The following is a 20711-nucleotide window of genomic DNA, read 5'->3' on the forward strand; positions in this document are numbered from 1 at the left end:
GAGATTTAAAGAAAACATCTTTTCTCTTCTATGATCCACCCACTTGCGAAATTTTGTTGATGCATATCTATTTATGTGTTATTTTTAAACAGTGAGCGTGATAGAAAAGGTTTGAGAACTGCTGGTTTAGATTCAGTTTGCAAACCTAACATGTGCTGCCATGTTCGTTTTTGACACAGCTTTACAAACAAGACTTCTGTTCAGTCTTTTTTAGTTGTTCTGTCATAAACCTTAATTTTTAAAGTAATGTGACAAAACTTTCCCAGTGATGCTGATGTTGCACATTCCTGGAGCTGTTGTTTGCCCTGCAGCATCCATATACTGAGAAACTGCGCTTTTTCCATCCTGGAACATCTCGTTGTGGCAGCATTTCGCTTTACTGCACCAGTCACACACCAGCAACTGGATGTCAGCACACTGCCACTTCAAAAGCGTACCACAGCTGATTCTTTTAAGAAATACAAGACGATGTTGCATTGCAGGAAGGGAGAAAAAGAAAGAAAGGGACAGAACAAGAGATGAGACAACAGTAAACATCAAACTGACTTCTGATACCAGGAGAGAGTTCAGAGAAGAGACAGGATGCAGCATTAGTCTTTGTTAGAGGCCACCTCAGAGTTCAGTAGTCGGGCTTTAACGTGTTAACTTATCCCTGGAGAGTCTGAGGTATAACTTTTAAGGATTTTTGTTGTCTATCTGAGCTTTAAAAGGTGAAAGATTGGTGAGGACGTCCACTCCTTGGAAGATTAGCAGCCGTCTTCTGTCTTCTTTCACAGTATTTCTAATCTTTCTTACTGTAGAACGGTGGATGGCAAATAGTTTGGAAATGAACTTATAACACTCCTCAGACAGTTGTTGCCATAAGATCCCTGCTGATGTCTTTCCTCCTTGGCATTGTGTTAACACACACCTGCATGCATAGCAGCAAAACCAGTTTATAGAGGAGCTCAAACTGTCGATGACCATTTCATCAGCAGAGCCTGCCTGCCAGGCTATGCTGTTCACTCTTCATTTCTATGGAAGCAGGAAGGATTTTTCTGCATTTTGGCTCAAGTTTTTTTCTTTTTTCTTATCTTAACTGCTTAGTCCGATGAAGCGTCGCGGGGAAGCTGGAGCCTATCCCGCTGTCTGTGGGCCAAAGGCAGGGTACACCCTGGACAGCTCGCCAGTCCATCGCAGGGGGCTCAAGTTTGGTTAAATAAATAAAATTGCAATAGTTCATGTTTAGTCATGTTATAATGACTTAATTTGAAAGCTCTGATAAGGACTAAATGATTATTTTATCACGTCCAGATCAAGCGGCAACCTCCGGCGGTTAAAAGTGAAGGTTATGCGGAAGTGCATAAAACTGCAGTTCCCCCTTCATCCACTAGGGGCTCTAAAACAGAGCAAATCCCCATAGACTCCCATGTTAAAAAGACCAACTTCACAGCAGAAATAAACATGTTTACAGCCTGGTTCAAAAATCCATTTTTGGTTTAATAGGTCAGGTTTACCTTCATGACAACTGTGGGGGGAGTGAGTTGTTTTCTAACTCACCCGTTTAAAAGTAATTTAATCTCGAATGATGTGTACGTTGATTCATGTATGTAAAGTGCCCTTTGACAACATTGTTGTGAAGTGGCGCTATACAAATAAAGTTGAATTGAATTGAATTGAAGTTCGGCATATTTAGGGGTGTGTCCTTTTGATTGACAGGTACCCAATCTCCCGCTTCAAGTAAGAATGTAGAACAACCGCGTTTTTTTGCTGGTTAACAACGTGACTTAGCTTAAGCCCACTTACCTCCGTTAGCTGGTTAGCTCCTGTTATCTCCTGTAATCTCCGGGTTAGCTCAGTTAGCTCTTAGCTACAGAAACCTCGGAGTTCACTTGATGTCAATCATCCGCTGTGACGCTCACGGCTCCCCTCTCAGCTCCACCTCTTTGCCCATATTTGTATTTTCTGGGCGAGACGACATGCATGACGCTGCCAAGATGGTGACAATAGGAACCGCCCACTGAGCTTCAATTCAGCTCTTCAGAAACCTACGGGTGACGTCAGGGAGGCTACGTCCATCTTTCTATATACAGTCTATGGTCCAGATAGGCAGGAGCAAACACTTTGTTTTCCACTCTTAGCTGTAATAATAATTTTTTTAAAAACTACATAATGTCAAGTAGTTGCTATTTTTACTTTTATTCTTATCTAAACCTTTTTCTTAAGCTTCTGGAAAAGGTTACAGTTTAATTCTATTGTGCCGAGTTCCTCGGTATGTTTAGCCTCAAATATTTCCTTTTCACCTCACCAACTCTGAATCCACAGTGAATTATGGCAGCTGCATAATGCCTATTGTGAATATGAGGAATAAAAGCAGCGCTGCACCCCTGGGAATACTCTGACAATGGTGCAGCCTTGGCCTAGATGCAAATCATAGCCTCTTATTCAGAGTGCATGTGTGTGTGCATGTGTGTGTGGGTATAAAACAGTTTGAGTGTGGATGTGCTTCTTCAGAAGGGAGCTACCTCCTCATTAGGTGGCTCTGATAGAAGTGCTAAAGCCATGTTCCTGAGAGGAGAGGAGGAGGGAAGAAAACAGAGTGGAGAGATAGAAGGAAGGAGGTGAAAAAGGACAAGAAGGAGTGAGGGAACAGAAAGAAGAAGAGGAGAAGGGAGTTGAGGACACAGTGTGTGTGCGTGGACATGATACACACACAGATTTTGCGCTTGTGTGTGCGAGCTCCTATATGCCTGCATTAGGCAACACTCACACTGAGGTGGCTGGGTTGCAGGATTAGTAGTTTAATTGGCACCTCAAGGAATAGAGAAGACTTAACAACAGCGGAGTGGTACCAGGGTTGGGCTGTGGGGCCATGGTGACACAGACATACACATTTACACAAGTTGTTATTGTGAGGAAATGATCTCAAACCAGTTCCACACCCCTCGTTTATACAGCCGGCGCCATTCAACCAAACTCTGCTTCTAAATATGTGACAAGAATACTTTAGACACACACACACAAAAACAAGAATCTGGCAATAGTCAGGGATAAAAGCAACGCAGAGAAGATGTGAATTAAAGTTGGGAAAAAGGGGTTAAAAGCACGAAGAGACGTTACAGAGGGAACAGAGCTGGCTGTGAGGTATAAAACCCAACGAAGAATAAAGTCAGGCCAGCTGCTCTGTGAGGATGTTTACGGGGCTGCAAGACTTCAGCAGAAAAGGTTGCCAGATGCTTGTAAAGCTCCAGAAATTACACCACATTTTAACGTTGGAACTGAATAAAAAACATCACTTTCCTGAATGTAGTCAGGTGGAAGAAGGTTAAGGTGTGCACTGGTCGTCCAACACACTCACCATCCGCCTTATTAGCCATCAAACAATCGCATGGCGGCAACTCAGTGCAATCAGACCACGTTCATACTGCAGGGGCTCATGCTCAGAGCAGACTTTCTGCAAAAATACTCTTTTTTACCTCCATTACACTGCGAACAAGCAACAGATATCATTTAAAATATTTTATGTTATAAAGTTTCACTTGTTCAGATTTAATATCTGCTTCAACTTTCATGAAATAAATAAAAATCAAAAGTACAAAAACACTCATATTCCAGCGGCCGTTGTAGTTCATTTTTAAGGTGCGAACAATCTCAAAATCAAGCTTCGCCCTAGAGCTCATAACAATTCCACAAGGACGAAATAATCAGATTATTTGGAGCTAAATGGACATCATGGTGTACTCTATCAAAGTGGACCTTGGCTGGAAAAAGAAAAGCTTACGTTTGAGGCTGCTGGATAAAACAAGTTCTTTCTACATAGAAATACTAAAACATAGTATATTTTTAGTTTTGGCTGATGATTAACGCTTTAATGCCGAAAGTATCATATTGGATACAAACTATTTCTAAGACCAATTAAATCATTTTATGCTAAAAACTTTACTCAGAATCTTGTTTTATGCCATTTGATACATGCCCTCTACCCTCCAGGAGATAATTTTACAATGCAATAATTCTGACATATAACATTGTATTAAAAAAAGGTTACATGCAAATTATTATTAGTTTTTCTTAATATTATCATATTTTACATGTTGTTAATAAGCCAAAAAACTACTTCAGATTAAAACTACTTCAGATTTAAAAATATCATTTCTTTGTGTCAGGTGGGGGAGGGGCTTTGGCTCACTCTGATGCCACAATGACATTTATACACTTGTGTAGCTGTGATTGCCCAGCAGCGTCCGGCAGGCTGAGACACCTACTTGGTCATTTCACATTTCACAAAGCAAAAAAAAAAAAAAAAGAGAGGAAGGGACAGAGCAAGAGATAAGACAAGAGTCAAAAGTGGACTGACTTTTACTGCCTGGAGAGATCTCAGAGAAGAGACCAGATGCATGAAGGATGCTGAATTAAGACATATATATGCCGTCTTCTGACAATTTATACTTCCATGTGCAATTTACATTGGCATGGTTGTTAGTCAGTACATCCACTAGAGGGCAGAGTTCAGAGGTCACCTCCAGGTTCCAACGTCAGAGTCAGACAAGCATAGTTACAGTGGAGATAACCTACTTACTCACAAAGACACATAAAAAGAGGCTGCACAGCAGAAAGCTCTGGCCTATGCACTCATTAAAAACATTCTCATTGTTCCTTTCATCTGTTGCACATCCGCTGTACCAGGGATCACCAATCCTGGTCCTTGAGGGCTGGTGTCCTGCAGGTTTTCCAAGTGACCCTGCAGGAAAACTCCTGTCTCAGACTCAGACAAGCTCTGCACATGTCTGCTAAATACATATTGATTTGAATCAGGTGTGTTGCAGCTGGGACACTCAGAAAACCTGCAGGACACCAGCCCTCAAGGACCAGGATTGGTGATCCCTGCTCTATACTGGTCAACGTTGCCCCCGCAGGTTTCCAGTGGTACTGCAGCTTTGGCTGCACCATGGGATACCCTGGAAACCCACTAAGTTGTGCATGTAAAGGGCTCAGAATATGGACAGAAGGTTCTGTATAATGTGAATCATAAATGGGCCTTTAGGTGCCACTAGGAGACACCTTACTGAGAAAATCTGCCAAAGCTAAGTAGCTCTTGTTAATGGTGACATAAAACACTGTTTTAACAGGAGATGAGCCAAAAAAGATTGATAAACATGTCACAAGTTCTTTAAAATGTTACCCTCAAATCACAAAATATGAACCTGATGATGAAGCTTAAAGAAACATCCAAGGACCTCTTTCATTTCATTTTAGTTAATCCTTGTCAAGATATTCCAGTTGTAGATTAATGTGGAGGACAGTCGACGGTGCCGATCAAACACATAGAAGTGGATTTGGTGAATCGCAAACTGTGTTATAAAACAGGAAAGGGTTTGCATATACACGCTTTATCACAAGACGATATTCATAAAAACTAATTAGGTTTTCCTATGGGAATATAATTCCATGCTTTGGAAATGTCAATGAACGTGCATCAGGCAGGAGGAGACCCACAGTGGAGTCAGTTTCTCAGAGAAACACGTTGTGAGCTGGGCGACATCACCTTCTTGTGAACCATATTACAAGTGTAAGCTGTATGGAAGATACACATGCATGATATTGCAAGTACTATTAAGGAAGCAAAAGGCTCATTTATAATGTAGAAAGATAAAAACGCTGCTCACATTTCCTGTTACAGTTCATTAACCTGTCAGGTCTGAAGAGCAGCAGCTTTATCAAAAGGTAACAGCTCACTTTGACCTCTTCCATGGTTCTCTTTGTACTCTCTAAGTATCTTGATGGACCTTGCAGACCTTGAGGTCCTCCTTACTGGCCTTTTAAGTGAGAACTAAAACTTATAGTGAGGCCTCTTTCCATCAGTACAGCTTTTGTTTGCGGAACAGCCAGAGAACCTCAGACCATTTATTTTTTTACCTCTTTATCGTAGCTTGTAGCTTAACTCTTATTTTATTAGTTTATTCTATTTTATTTTATATAATTTACTTATTAGACAAATTATTTATGTACTTATTTACAATAAATAGGACCTTTTTCTATTCTGTTTTTTATTCAGACTACATTGTTTTATCATCAACTTGTTTATTGCTATTTTCACATGTGTAGTTCTTATGTCTTCTCATTATTTTTAAGCTTTATTTGATCTTTGTTGTCACTTTTTTAACTCCATTGTTTGGGGATTCTCTGAGGGGCGATACCTGCTTCAGGGTCGTTGGGATTGCCCTTGTCTCGTTGGCTGGGGTCCTGCACTACAGCCCTATGGCTGTGGTGTGGATCCCGGCCTGCACTGGTCTTTGTGGTTGAAGCCTCTGTGCTCATAGATGGGGTGTCTCCTGGTGTGGTCGATCCTCAAAATATTGTTTCCCTGTTCCAGCATTAAACCAGATCTCTATTTTACTGTTAATATTCAGTCAAAACACGTGTGTGGGTGTGAGCCAAAGAGAGTGTTTAAACTGTTAGTTTTTAATTCTTTTTAATATGCAAAAACTTGGTTTGTAAAGCTCTCTGTCCTTCTCTTTTGTGAAAAGTGCTTTATGAAAAAAAGTGAACTGAATTTTTGCACCTCCTCCTGCTGTGTATGTACTGTACACACTTAGAGGTGATCATTCTGCGAGCTGACTATTATCATTTAGCTGGAAATTACAGCTGACAGAAACAGACCTTTCAAATCAGAAATTCTGAGAATGTTCCCACTTTAATATCTCTTTCTGCCTGGTTAAGGGGACATCTCTGAAAGATGGATGACAAAGGTGCGTATAAATAGTGGTGAGTGGAAATGATAGAGAGTGAGGAGCAAATGATGGATGGGGGCAGAATATAAAAGAAGTGAAATGGAGAAAGAAGGAAAAGATGGAAGAGAAAAGGAAAGTGCATGTTTAATCAGTGTCATCAGGCCTTGAGCCAAAACTGGAAGTTGTACTGGGTGGAGAGAAGATGCAGTACAGCTAATCACTGAAACCTAACTGAACAAACGGGAAAAAAAAGGCTTGTCCTTGATGTTCTTATTGATTTTTCCAGATAGATTCTTTTGATTGTGCGAAAGAGGAAGAAATAAAAGAAGATATTTGTACAATAAAATTAGTTTTTCCCTCATAGATGAGGGAAAGCTAAGCCAACCACAGTATTTCAGATATGAAGTGTTGTTGGCAGCACTTCTCTCATCATATTTTTTAGGTGTACAAGGCTAAAAGTTGCCAGTATTGTAAATTTGTTCTCCACTCACACACATAATCTGCTTTATTTCTATTCATCCCAAAACAGCAAACTCTTCCTTGCAGTTTTTTTTTTTTAACACAGTGATTTATAACATTAGGATTAACTACCTCCTTAGTTTTTTTGATATGTTGAGCCATTTTAGCAGTTAAACAAAGAGATGTCTGCAAACTCAACTCACTATGACTTGGTTTTATTCAAGTGCTCTTTAAACAGTCCAAATAGGCTTACATGAGAAGCAGTGTTAAACGCTAGAGGTAAGCTAGGCTACTCAGGTTTCACTTCAATTTTAAGGTTTAGCTGCCTCTTTATGAAAAGAATACAGCAAGATGAGTTTATTTTCTGCATGTTAATTACAGTAATATTTCACATGACAGCTTGCAAGAAACTTAAGAGTGCATATGTTAGGGTTTCTTCAACACAATGTGTATAACACAGCTACTCATTGTATCATCTATTGTCTTGAATGGTGCTATGACTGGTGAGGCTAACATCATCTAGACAGATGACCAACATAGACACTTGCTATACCATCCATTAGCAAGAAGACAATGGCGTGAGCATTGGAAATTCTAGTGAAAAGCTCCTCTAGGCTAGTTACCAGTTAGATTAGCTACTTGCTGTGTTCTCCATCAACAAGGAGATGCTGGCATTAACTCTGGTGAGGAGAAAAATTAGCATACTTAAATAGATGACCCACTGATTAGACACATCGTTGGCCAGATAGCAAAAAATGTCCGGCCCAAATATCTGCAGTTTTGTTTGATCAATATTTCGCCTCCATGTTAATATGTCCAAAACTTAGCCACATAACGACTACATGTTGACTACATCAGGAAATCTTTGTACCCTTATGACCAGGTCAGCTTCTCTTGGAAAGGCTGGCCATTAGTGATTCACCTAAAGAAAAAAGTCTTCATCTAAAAATTAAGAGAAAAAATGTGTATTTATGGATGGATTCAAACTTGTCGTTCGGCGGGGGCCTTACTCTGCAGACGCTGAATCTTCTCTTTGTTTGCTTACAATGATTATCTTCAACTTTAAGATCAAGCTGAAAACCTTCCTTTTCCATGATTCTTATAGTTAGGATATGAGCATCTCCTGAGTTGGAGTCTGCATGTACGGGACCCAACTATCCAGGTTATGCTCATTGCTCTTATAGTTATGGGTAGTCTAGCCAACCATTACTTATGTAGCAATGTGGATGTTACCTGATGCACTGAGAAGTACCTCGCTCTATTTCTCTAATATATTAATGTATAAATATATGACAATATTGCCGTCAGGTTTTCTTCCTGTTAAAGGGGAGCTTTTTCCTTCCCACTGTTGTCACATGCATGCTCAGGATGGGGGATTGGATCGAAGACATGACTCGATGCAATCAGATGGTTTCTATTATAGGCTATGTATGAATTAGCTTGATATGATGTGTATGTAAAAAGTCCTGGGACAACATTGTTGTGAAATGGCGCTATACAAATAAAGTTGAATTGAATTGAATTGAATTGAAATGCTTTTTAAACAGTCCTAATAGACTTACATGAGAAGCAGTGCTAAATGCTAAATGTAAGCTAGGCTATTCAGGTTTTACTTCAGTTTAAAGGTTTAACTGCATCTTTTTAAAAAGAATACAGCAAGATGAGTCCTCATAAAATGTTGATCTTTACAAAGAAATAGGTAACTAAGTCTGCAGACACATGCAGGTATCAGCTAGCATCATTAGCGCTCCATAAAAACACTTTGGATGTCAGCAATAGTTGCAGTTGAGCCCATTAAGAGGCCTAAAGCTCAGAAAACTGTTTTCAGTCAGAAATCTATGGTAAATAATGTTGTGATGGGTGTGTTTTAAACAAAAAAGAATAAGATAAATGTTAGATTGATTTGCCCCTCTTCACTGTTCATTGTAAAAATGAATCTCCTATCTTGTTATTGTTAATGTCAGTGAGAAATTTGCCGTCCTGTGGTGCTGGGCTGTCAAAAAGCAGATGGCGCACAGGAGGACTCCTCTGTTAATAAATGAAAGTTTCATTTGTAACTGAGATGGGAGAAATTAAAGCCATAGTACCAGTTTCGATGTTGGTTTTTGAGTTCTTGCATCTCTCAGAAGGAATATTTCTCAGTGCAGAAGATATGTCTGTGCATAAATCTCAATGTCTCCCACCAGCTTTAGTGTTTTTCTGTTTTGTTTTTTTCCACAGAGAAATCAAGGCTGCACTCAATGCTTATTCAAAGGCTTATTTTAGCATTTAGCCTCTCTGAGATACACCAGTTGTTCTCCATAAATGCTGAATTTAAGGTTTTGACTGGCACTGAGCTGTTTCTTTTATTTAAACTGGATTCTGAATCTGATCTGAACACATACTGTTTCGAGAGTAAATACAATCTTATATCTTTAAAAACTAAAAAAGATAAGCTAATAGTCAAAAGCTTGGACTTGCTTTCCCATTGGTTTTAATGGAAAAGTGTGTCCAAACTATTGACTGGTCATGTAAATATAAAGGTTCTCATTTATTTGATTTACTCAAGTGAGAAACTGAAAGACCATTTCAGAGAAGAATTTCACCGCCTGTTTCCATGCAAATGTAAGGAATGATTTATTACCACAGTTCCCAGGAACATCGTTCTTTAGAAACTGTCAGAAGTTACACAATTTGACATCTGATTTCAATTTTAGTAGGTAAACGTATAATTAATCATAAAAATAACTTATCGAGTCATATAATAATAATAATGATTATTTGCAGACTGTTACACAAGCCTTTGCATGAGTCTCGATATGAACTTTGTGACAATTGGTCCAAGTTTTCACACTGTGTAAGTAAAACTGAGAAAAGAATTCTAATAATAATGATAAAAGATTTCTAAAAACGTGATTTCTACACCATTGCTTGTGTCTTAACTTTTTTTGAGGGTGTATTTGGGACCATGGCATGAAGTTTCATCACTCTAGATCAGTGGTACCTAGTTGAAGGTCCAGGATCCCCCTAAGAGACTGATCTCTGAGGCTTTGATCAGTCAGAGCAACTGTGATTAAAAATGAAAACCAAGTCCACAGAGACAAGTTAAAATATATATATATATATATATATATATATATATATATATATATATATATATATATATATATATATATATATATATATATATATATATATATATATATATATATATATATACATATATCATTATTATTATTTATTTATTTATTTATTTATGGACATTTCGTTCACATGAAGCTAGAGTTTTGGACCCTTAAAATGTGAACTTTTTAAACCAGATCCCAAAGTGAATAAAGGTGGGGTCATCAAAATCTGCTAAACAATATCTTAGCACATGTATCCTTGGTCTTTTGTTTCTTTTTAAAGTTTGGGTTCAATGCTTCTGAAGCACTTTGAATTGGGTTGTACATGAAAGGTGCTATACGAATAAACTTGCCCTGTTTCAGTTAAAAATAAGAAAAAATGCTACAACTTGTGCATCCAATCAGTTTTCTTCTGGGGGTTTAGTGGTCAGGGAGCAGGTGGAGCTACAATAGTGGAGCACTTCCCATTTCTCCTGATACCACAATTTTTAACTGTAACATTTAAAACATGTTTGAGAAACACCGCAGATGATCTGTTGCTGTTTTAAAAAAAAAAGATTAAACTAAATGTTGTTAATTTAACTTCTGTTTCATGGAAAGAACATAATCCAGTATTTATAGTTAAAATCTCACAAATAAAAACATAAAACCAGCTATGCTTTCAGCACGGGGTGCGGCGGGTGTGCATGGCGGTTGGGAACCCCTGCTCTTTTAGTTTTAGGTGTGAAAAACACCTTTAGGACTGAAAAATAGATGAGGAGGATGATAGCGAAGCAACAAAGGTCCTGCAGCATGGCCACTAAATAATAACTATTCTATCTGTGAAGTTGAATTGGAACCTGGGAGGTCTTTGTTTCTTGGCTTTGACTGTGTTTTTCTGTTTAAGTGCTCCAGGTGAATTCCTTAGGTTTTACAAAGAAGGATCATGTAATATGACACAAGAATGACAACTTAGGATGTGTTACATCAGTGCACATGCAAGAGGATGGAAATGTGGTCTGCTTAATGTCACCTGTTTCTCTGGCAGCTTTTAGTGAATTACAACGATTCCGTCAACCTGGAGGTAACATTAGGACAAAAAATGTTTGAAGAACTCAGTCACAATATCTGTCATGTGTTTTATTAACTGCTTAGTGCAATTAAGGTTGTGTGATTTCCATCAGAGATGTAAATACATGGCATCTCATATTTAGTAAAACGTTTATTTTCTCCTCTTTTTTCTTCTTTCTTGTTACTTCAGTGTGCCTAAATTTTGACAAACCAGAAGGCAGACAGATAGATATGAAGGTGTATGACCAGTTAAGACAGAAGCTGATGCAGAGGTTTTGTAGTATAGTGAGGGAGTCACCTGAAACCTTCCAAATCATGCTGAGGAATGAAGAACTTGGTAATCCTCAACCATTTGTATTTATATAAAATATAAAAGCTGAGATAGGAGCATTAACAGTTCCATTTAATGCTTGTGGTTTGTTTTTTCTTAACGCACAGGTGCATCGCTATCATCATCATCCTCCTCCTCATCATCATCTGATGATATTATTATTCTGAACTTCACCATGTATGACCCTGCTGAAGAAGTTGCCACTTAAACTCAGAGGCAAAAGGTAAGTATTAAGCACTATTAAATCACGTGTGGGTGTTGCTCTTTTTATTTATTTTGTTATCGTTTTCTATTTTCATGTTTTATTTCTCTTAAAGTTGATAAACAAAGATTCTAACAACAAAGCCTGGTGGTGAACACATATGCAAAAAACCAAACCTCAGACAAGATGCAACCAGAAGACGAATGATAAATATACTTGCTGCTGAGATGACAGAAACGCATCGGTAAGAATCATACATGCTGCTAGAAATAAACATTTAAGTATTTGATTATTTTCGAGTGTCAAATGGATGTTTGTCTCTGAATTTATACATTAGGACATCTCCCCTAAAAAGTGTGAGAGTGATGTAAGCACAGGGGATTGTTGCCCTGTTTTCAAAATAGATTTTATATTAAGCATCTTATCATCCAGTGTACCTTTTGATCCAAAAAATTTAGTAATTACAATATGCTTACACTTAAAAAGAGACTAAACTTGTGCATTTTATTTAGCTTGTTTCGGTGTGATATTTCAAGATAAAATAACTGCGGCAAAGCTCATCCTTATGTACGGATTATAATCTCACACAGTAGGCATGTTTCAACATGTGGCCTACAAACACTCCAAAATAACTTTATACACCTGAAAATAAACTAGAAATAAACCTTTATATCCTCTATGATTTAGCATGTGGCAGCAGAACCAGCAACTAAACCTTTTTTAGGGTATTCTGAACATTTACTTATTAACTGTTAAAACATTTGTCTCATTTTTTTCTTTAAATGAACATAAATGCGATATTTATACTGATGAATGCTACTGTATATCCAATAAATGATCATTTGTTTTACTTTAAAAACTCAACATCCTCAAGAATCGGTCAAACCACAGTGGTCACCTAAAGCAGCACCATCATGTTCTGGAAAAGGCATAACCAGTTAGGACATGATGAGGGATGAAGAACTGGGACACTGGCGCTCTAGTCTTCTTTGTTCTTACGTGCCTGCAGTGTTGCTGTCCTGATGCATGATGTCTGGCGTCAGACAGCCCACTGCGTGCAACTGCAAACACTCGCCAACACATTGCACACTTAGTCCTGTAATCCTCTCCACGGATGCTGTCCAGGATGAAAGCATTTTTGCTTTCGAGGTCGTGGGGGAGTATTTGATGCAGAGGACATTTTTAAACATCTCGGGTGTTGTGAGCAGCGCTAGTGTGTGGCGTCTGTTTCTAAGCAGCCATGATGATAACGGACCCAGACTCATCTTGCCACAATGATTCTGTTGGCCTCAGTATGGTGTTTAAATCATTATCACCATATTTAATGTTAATGTGTGTGTGACAGACATGTGTATTGGTCATTGGTATTGGTTCAACATGGACCGCCCCTGTCATGGTGTAGACCATGCCTCCTAGTGAGTAGGTGAACCAGAATGGTGAGTGCCCAAATACCTTTATAGAGCAGGTGAAATGGCATGTACCATGTGTAGAGACCCTGAAGGGGTTAATGTGACAGATCATTTCTGAATAATCTATTTGTTTATGTATATATCGAGCCATGTTGGATTGTTTATAGTCTTGGCTAAATTTTACTGGCAGGTTGACGTACGTAGTAAATATTGTATCTGGGCATTGTATTAATTGTAAAGTGAATATCAATTAATGTTGGTTTGTCTTGTAGGAGGGGCCTCCAGTATAAAGCTGGAGGAGAAGCTTCAGGCGCGAGAGAGCATTTTTGTTGTGATTGAGCAGCCATCGAATATTGCTTGTCCAACTGCTAGTTGGTGCATGGTTGACTCATGGGTTTTTATTTTTGTGACTGATAAAGACAAGACAAAGTTAAAGAGCTGAGCTTCTGCAATTTTCTCCTACCACCACAACCAGCCTCACAGCCCCTACCGCACCAATAAAACATTGAGATTCAACATTTAATTGTCAAATAAGGTAGGATTCCATATTTTATGGGATGGTTGGCAACCCTACTGCTAGCTTGAGTCAATAATGCTTTGCTAGCTAACAGTAGCTACCCTCGGTTGCTAAACATGTTAAATCAAATTGCATTTTCAGGAAGTGCTATCACATATTTAATCTGTTCCATCTTCATTGTCATCAACACCAGGCTGATAACTTACTTCATCATTGCAAAAGGAATGACTTTGTCCTTGTGCAGCTGATTCTTCAGCCTTTTTCGGATAATTCCTCTTTAACATGAAGCCCATAAACCACTCATTGAGACAACCTTATTCTTCAAGGGTCCCCTAGTGATGTGGGGCCCGAAGCGGTCGCTTAGTATGCTTAGTGGCAAAAATAGCCCAGCATTTAGTTGGCCTTTAACAACTGAGGAGTCTAATTTAAAGCATGCAGTAAATGTAGTCTCCCAGCGTGACTGCACGCAGCTCATCCACCCTCCTATATTTTTATTGAAAATGACTGTAAAACCCTTTACTGTTAGTTATTACTCATTTTTGGATTAATTTTATTATAATGTATACATTTTCTAAAGGTTATTTGAGAGAAAGAGAGTTCTAGCTGCTAATAAAGAGGCCATGAGGAATAAAAGAGCTGTTGTTGTTTCAGCTTTCATCATCAGTGTCAGGTATTGATTTCAGATGATACGATAAAATGCTCATCTAGACTGTTCTTTGCACAATTATATCAATAATTCTGAATCCACCATCCCAAGGTAACTAGATTCTCATAAATACTCCATTAATTGGGTTCTGTGTATGACTGAGTGTATTTGCTGCTGTGTATAAGCATGACCAACCTGCAGATGGAGTGTATCTCATGTGTATCCTCGTCCTTGCGGGCTGTGTCTGTCAGACTGTCACCCAGAGCCATCAGGCAGTGAGCGAAACCTTTGTAGATGGAGTGGCACCTTCTGGGTGACGCTGCAGCAGCAGGGCATGGGCTCAACACTGGAGAACAACATAAAAACACACAGACCGTGTTACACAGAGCAACCTAAGGACACAGCTTGATACAAAAGTTGACAATTAATTTCAATTCAGCTTTATTCATACAGCGCCAATTCACAACAATGTCATCTTAGGGCACGTTACAGACACATCAGTTCAAGACAAGTCATGATAAATAACCTAGATAAGAAAAACTAACAGACTGCATTGAATCTTGATTTTGATCCAATCTCCCATCCTGAGCTACATGAGGTGACATGCGAGTCCATTCATCTTAGTCCGGGGATGTTGGTTTGATTGGGTGGAAAACACCAAGAAATTTCACACCTTCCTTTGGTTGGGTTTGGTTTGGTTTACTCTACTTGACTTAAGCAGAACAATGTCACAACATTACAATTCCACACTAGGGGGCGATATTCCCCAAACGGACTTCTGGCCAACAAGAAAGAAGAAGAAAATCTGGCTCATTGATTGGACGGGACCAAAAATGGCTTGTTCACTGCAAGTAAGCAAAGAACCAACAATAAGTTTATGCAGTCTCAGGGTTTTCTCTTTGAAAACCAGCTTTCTCGCTGGTTTTCAAAACAAATGTGGTTTTCACCAGAATCAGTCCAGTATGAGCAGCAGCGGCAGGAGTAGGATATGCTGGTCACTTCCTCTATTTTGGGTCACTGGATGATTTGTTTGCTTTCACACTGTAAGTGAACCTCACCAGGGTTTACTTTGTGGACCAAAGTTAGCTTCTTTGGTCCATGCCAGAGTGAAAATGACCAGTTACACATCTCCAAAAGAACAGTACTATCTGGACCCCAGGTTAAAGTGTTCCAAACAGAAACAGTGTGAATATGACTAAAAACTGCTGGACCAGATATAAAAAGCAGACAGTGACCCCATTAGGCCCATCAGAAGTTAATGTATTTTTCTATTAGCAGCCCACAAACTCTTTCCTCCCCACAAGACAACGACCTGTGACCATACGTCTATAGAAGGTGCACAACTTGCACAATGTTTGCCTTTTTTTTGTTTCTGTGCACCTAAAGTGTCCGGATTATGTATGTTTAATCACAAGAGATCAGAGAATAACACGGTAACAGGCACATCTTGTCCTTACACTTCTTTAATAAGGACACTTGATCCTCCAGAGTTATTAGTAAGTTAATCCAGGTCCCCAGGACCTCTTTCCTGCATGTTTTATACATGTTCTTCTCCCAAAACACCTGAGTCAGATAACTGAACTCCCTAATGAAGTTCTTTGCAGCCTGTTAACGAGTCCTTTATTTCACTCAGATGTGTTAAAGTAGGGTTACCTATAAAACATGCAGGGTTGTGGGTCTGAGGACCTGGACTGAGAAATACTGTATTAAACTTTCATGAACCTTAAACAGAAGGGAAACAAATTAAATAACTTTCAATACAAATTTACAAAAGGAACAAAAAAAAAAAAAAACCCATGACCCTCACATAGCCTTCTAACTGAAAGGTAAAGACATGAAATTCATTAACACCTATACATACTTGGGTATCTGGATTGACAGCTCACTCTCCTTAACTTCTTAATTAAGTCAAATCCACATTGGTCCATCCATCCATCCATCTTCTGCCGCTTATCCCTCTCCCCAGCCACATTTGCCAACTCTGCTGGGGGGATCCCGAGGCGTTCCCAGACCAGCCGAGAGATGTAATCCCTCCAGCGTGTCCTGGGTCTTCCCCGGGGTCTCCTCCCAGAGGGACGTACCCAGAACACCTCACCAGGGAGGTCCAGGCCCGAGCCACCTCAACTGGTTCCTCTTGATGCGGAGGAGCAGCGGCTCTACTCTGATCTCCTCCCGGATGACCGAGGAAACTCATTTCTTGTTCTTTTGGTCGCGACCCACAGCTCATGACCATAGGTGAGGGTAGGAACGTAGATCGACTGGTAAATCGAGAGCTTCGCCTTCTGGCTCAGCTCCTTCTTCACCATGATAGACCGGCGCAGAGTCCGCATTACTGCAGATGCCGCACGCCGATCTCACGCTCGATCCTTCCTTCACTGGGTGACAAGACCCCGAGATATTTAAACTCCTCCACTTTGACCGCATGGTCCTCCACATTGGTTTATTTACTGTAATAAATCATCTTTCACCCACTCTGCGAGGACCGCGCTGGTCAAAATGTCAGTCCTTCCCACTTTGATTATTGTGATGTTAAACTGTATCTAAAGGTCTTCTGCACTAACAAGATGTCATCTACCGTGTGGCCATCTGCTTTGTCACTACCACTCCATCAACACCCTTCACTGTTATGTGTATCCTGTCAACAACCACTTTATTTTATCAGTTTATTTACACAACCTTAATTGGCAAAAGCCCTGCTAACCTCAGCTGTTTACTTTTTATCCCTAGCAGTGACTGTAAGTTATGCTTGAGTAGTTTATTCATCCCAAAGCCTTTCTATCATTTGGCTGTTTCTCATCCCAATTTGCAGCTTTAACTAACAGAACCAGTTACATCAGAATAACTGGAACCATTGCTATTATTTTATTCCTCCACTTTTTGGAAAATTTGATTAATTGCCCTTTTTGTTTTACCTTTTATGAAACGATATATATTTAAAAGATAGAGACAAATTAGACACATAGATTTTATTGTTATTATACATGAAAAACTAAATTTGGTTGGTGGGTTATTGTAGCTCTCCCTGAGCCGTCACCTTATCGTGGTGGAGGGGTTTGTGCGTCCCGAAGATCCTAGCAGCTATGTTGTCGGGGGCTTTATGCACCTGGTAGGGTCAACCCATGGCAAACAGGTGTCTAGGGGAGGGACCAGACCAAGCACGGCTCATAGACCCCTATGATGACGACTAACCTGGGCATGAATGTTCCCTTGCCCGGACGCGGGTTACCGGGACCCCCCTCTGGAGCCAGGCCTGGAGGCGGGGTACGAGAGCGAGCGTCTGGTGGCCGGGCCTTCGCCCATGGGGCCCGGTCGGGCTCAGCCCGAAAGGGTTACATAGGCCCCACCTCCCGTGGGCTCACCATCTGCGGGAGGAGCCGTAGGGGTCGGGTGCAATGTGAGCTGGGCGGCAGCAAGGGGCGGGGACCCTGGCGGTCCGATCCCCGGCTGCAGAAGCTGGCTCTAGGGACGTGGAACGTCACCTCTCTGGTGGGGAAGGAGCCTGAGCTTGTGCGCGAGGTTGAGTGGTTCCGACTAGATATAGTTGGACTCACCTCGACGCATGGCTTGGGCTCTGGAACCAGTACCCTCGAGAGGGGCTGGACCTTCTTCCACTCTGGAGTTGCTCATGGTGAGAGGCGCCGAGCAGGTGTGGGCATTCTCATCAGCCCCCAGCTTGGTGCCTGCACGTTGGGGTTTACCCCGGTGGATGAAAGGGTAGTTTCCCTCCGCCTCCGGGTGGGGGGACGGGTCCTGACTGTTGTCTGTGCTTATGCACCGAACAGCAGTTCAGAGTACCCACCCTTTCTGGAGTCCTTGGAGGGAGTGCTGGAGGGTGCTCCTTCTGGGGACTCCATTGTTCTGCTGGGGGACTTCAATGCTCACGTGGGCAATGACAGTGAGACCTGGAGGGGAGTGATTGGGAGGCATGGTCCCCCCCCTCTGAACCCAAATGGTGTTTTGTTATTGGACTTCTGTGCTCGTCATGGATTGTCTATAACGAACACCATGTTCCAGCATAAGAGTGTCCATATGTACACCTGGCATCAGGATTCCCTGGGCCGCAGTTCAATGATCGACTTTGTAGTCGTATCGTCGGACCTGCGGCCACATGCCTTGGACACTCGGGTGAAGAGGGGGGCGGAGCTTCAACTGATCACCACCTGGTGGTGAGTTGGCTCAGATGGTGGGGGAGGAAGCCGGTCAGAGCTGGCAGGCCCAAACGTGTTGTGAGGGTCTGCTGGGAACGTCTGGCTGAGTCCCCTGTCAGAGCGAGCTTCAACTCCCACCTTCAGCAGAGCTTCGAACATGTCCCGAGTGAGGCGGGGGACATTAAGTCCGAATGGGCTGTGTTCCGTGCCTCTATTGCTGAGGTGGCCAGCCGGAGCTGTGGCTGTAAGGTAGTTGGTGCCTGTCGTGGCGGTAATCCCAGGACTCGTTGGTGGACACCAGCAGTGAGGGATGCCGTCAAGCTGAAGAAGGAGTCCTATCGGGCCTTCTTGGCCTGTGGGACTCTGGAGGCAGCTGATGGGTACCGGCGGGCTAAGCGGCATGCGGCTTCGGCTGTTGCCGAGGCAAAAATTCGGGCATGGGAGGAGTTCGGCGAGGCCATGGAGAAAGACTTCCGGACGGCTTCGAGGAGATTCTGGTCCACCATCCGGCGGCTCAGGAGGGGGAAGCAGTGCTCCATCAATACTGTGTACAGCGGAGGTGGGGAGCTGCTGACCTCAACTCGGGACGTTGTGGGTCGGTGGAGGGAATACTTCGAAGACCTCCTCAATCCTACCAACACGTCTTCCCATGAGGGAGCAGAGCTGGTGGACTCAGGGGTGGACTCTCCTATCTCTGGGGCTGAAGTCGCTGAGGTGGTCAAAAAGCTCCTTGGCGGCAAGGCCCCGGGGGTGGATGAGATCCGCCCGGAGTTCCTTAAGGCTCTGGATGCTGTGGGGCTGTCCTGGCTGACACGCCTCTGCAGCATCGCGTGGACATCGGGGGCAGTACCGCTGGATTGGCAGACTGGGGTGGTGGTCCCCCTTTTTAAGAAGGGGGACCGGAGGGTGTGTTCCAATTACAGGGGAATCACACTCCTCAGCCTCCCTGGTAAGGTCTATTCAGGGGTCCTGGAGAGGAGGGTCCGCCAGATAGTCGAATCCCAGATTGAGGAGGAGCAGTGTGGTTTTCGTCCTGGTCGCGGAACAGTGGACCAGCTCTATACCCTCTCTGGGGTCCTGGGGGGGGCATGGGAGTTTGCCCAACCAGTCTACATGTGCTTTGTGGACCTGGAGAAGGCATTCGACCGTGTCCCCCGGGGGCTCCTGTGGGGGGTACTCCGGGAGTATGGGGTACCGGACCCCCTTGTATGAGCTGTCCGGTCCCTGTACGACAGGTGTCAGAGCTTGGTCCGCATTGCCGGTAGTAAGTCGGATTCGTTTCCGGTGAGGGTTGGACTCCGCCAAGGCTGCCCTTTATCGCCGATTCTGTTCATAACTTATATGGACAGAATTTCTAGGCGCAGCCGAGGTGTTGAGGGGATCCGACTTGGTGGCCTCAGGATTGGGTCCCTGCTTTTTGCGGATGACGTGGTCCTGTTGGCTTCATCTGGTCGTGATCTCCAGCTCTCGCTTGAGTGATTCGCGGCCGAGTGTGAAGCGGCTGGGATGAGAATCAGCACCTCAAAATCTGAGACCATGGTCCTCAGCCGGAATAGGGTGGATTGCCCTCTCCGGGTCGGGGGTCAGGTCCTGCCTCAAGTGGAGGAGTTTAAATATCTCGGGGTCTTGTTCACGAGTGAGGGAAGGATGGAGCGCGAGATTGACAGACGGATCGGTGCGGCGTCTGCAGTAATGCGGACTCTGCGCCGGTCTGTCGTGGTGAAGAAGGAGCTGAGCCAGAAGGTGAAGCTCTCGATTTACCAGTCGATCTACGTTCCTACCCTCACCTATGGTCATGAGCTGTGGGTCGTGACCGAAAGAATGAGATCTCGTATACAGGCGGCTGAAATGAGTTTCCTCCGCAGGGTGGCCGGGCTCTCCCTTAGAGATAGGGTGAGGAGCTCGGTCATCCGGGAGGGGCTCTGAGTAGAGCCGCTGCTCCTTCGCATCGAGAGGAACCAGTTGAGGTGGCTCGGGCATCTGGTCAGGATGCCTCCTGGACGCCTCCCTGGTGAGGTGTTCCAGGCACGTCCCTCTGGGAGGAGACCCCGGGGAAGACCCAGGACACGCTGGAGGGATTACATCTCTCGGCTGGCCTGGGAACGCCTCGGGATCTCCCCCGCAGAGTTGGCAAA

At 42.5% G+C, this 20711-nt stretch overlaps 1 protein-coding gene across 1 annotated transcript in view; it reads right to left on the bottom strand.

Moving 5' to 3' along the window:
* nrn1la (neuritin 1-like a) overlaps positions 1–20711 on the bottom strand; it is a gene marked incomplete at both ends in the record, with an annotated part of 146133 nt that overhangs the window by 22837 nt on the left and 102585 nt on the right. Inside the window, one exon of the mRNA XM_079254519.1 lies at positions 14624–14774. Within this exon, the coding sequence (XP_079110645.1) occupies positions 14624–14774 (151 nt within the window). The remainder of the gene's footprint in view (positions 1–14623; positions 14775–20711) is intronic.

Source organism: Telmatherina bonti (genome assembly GCF_933228915.1).
Source record: "Telmatherina bonti genome assembly, chromosome: 2".
NCBI lineage: Eukaryota > Metazoa > Chordata > Actinopteri > Atheriniformes > Telmatherinidae > Telmatherina > Telmatherina bonti.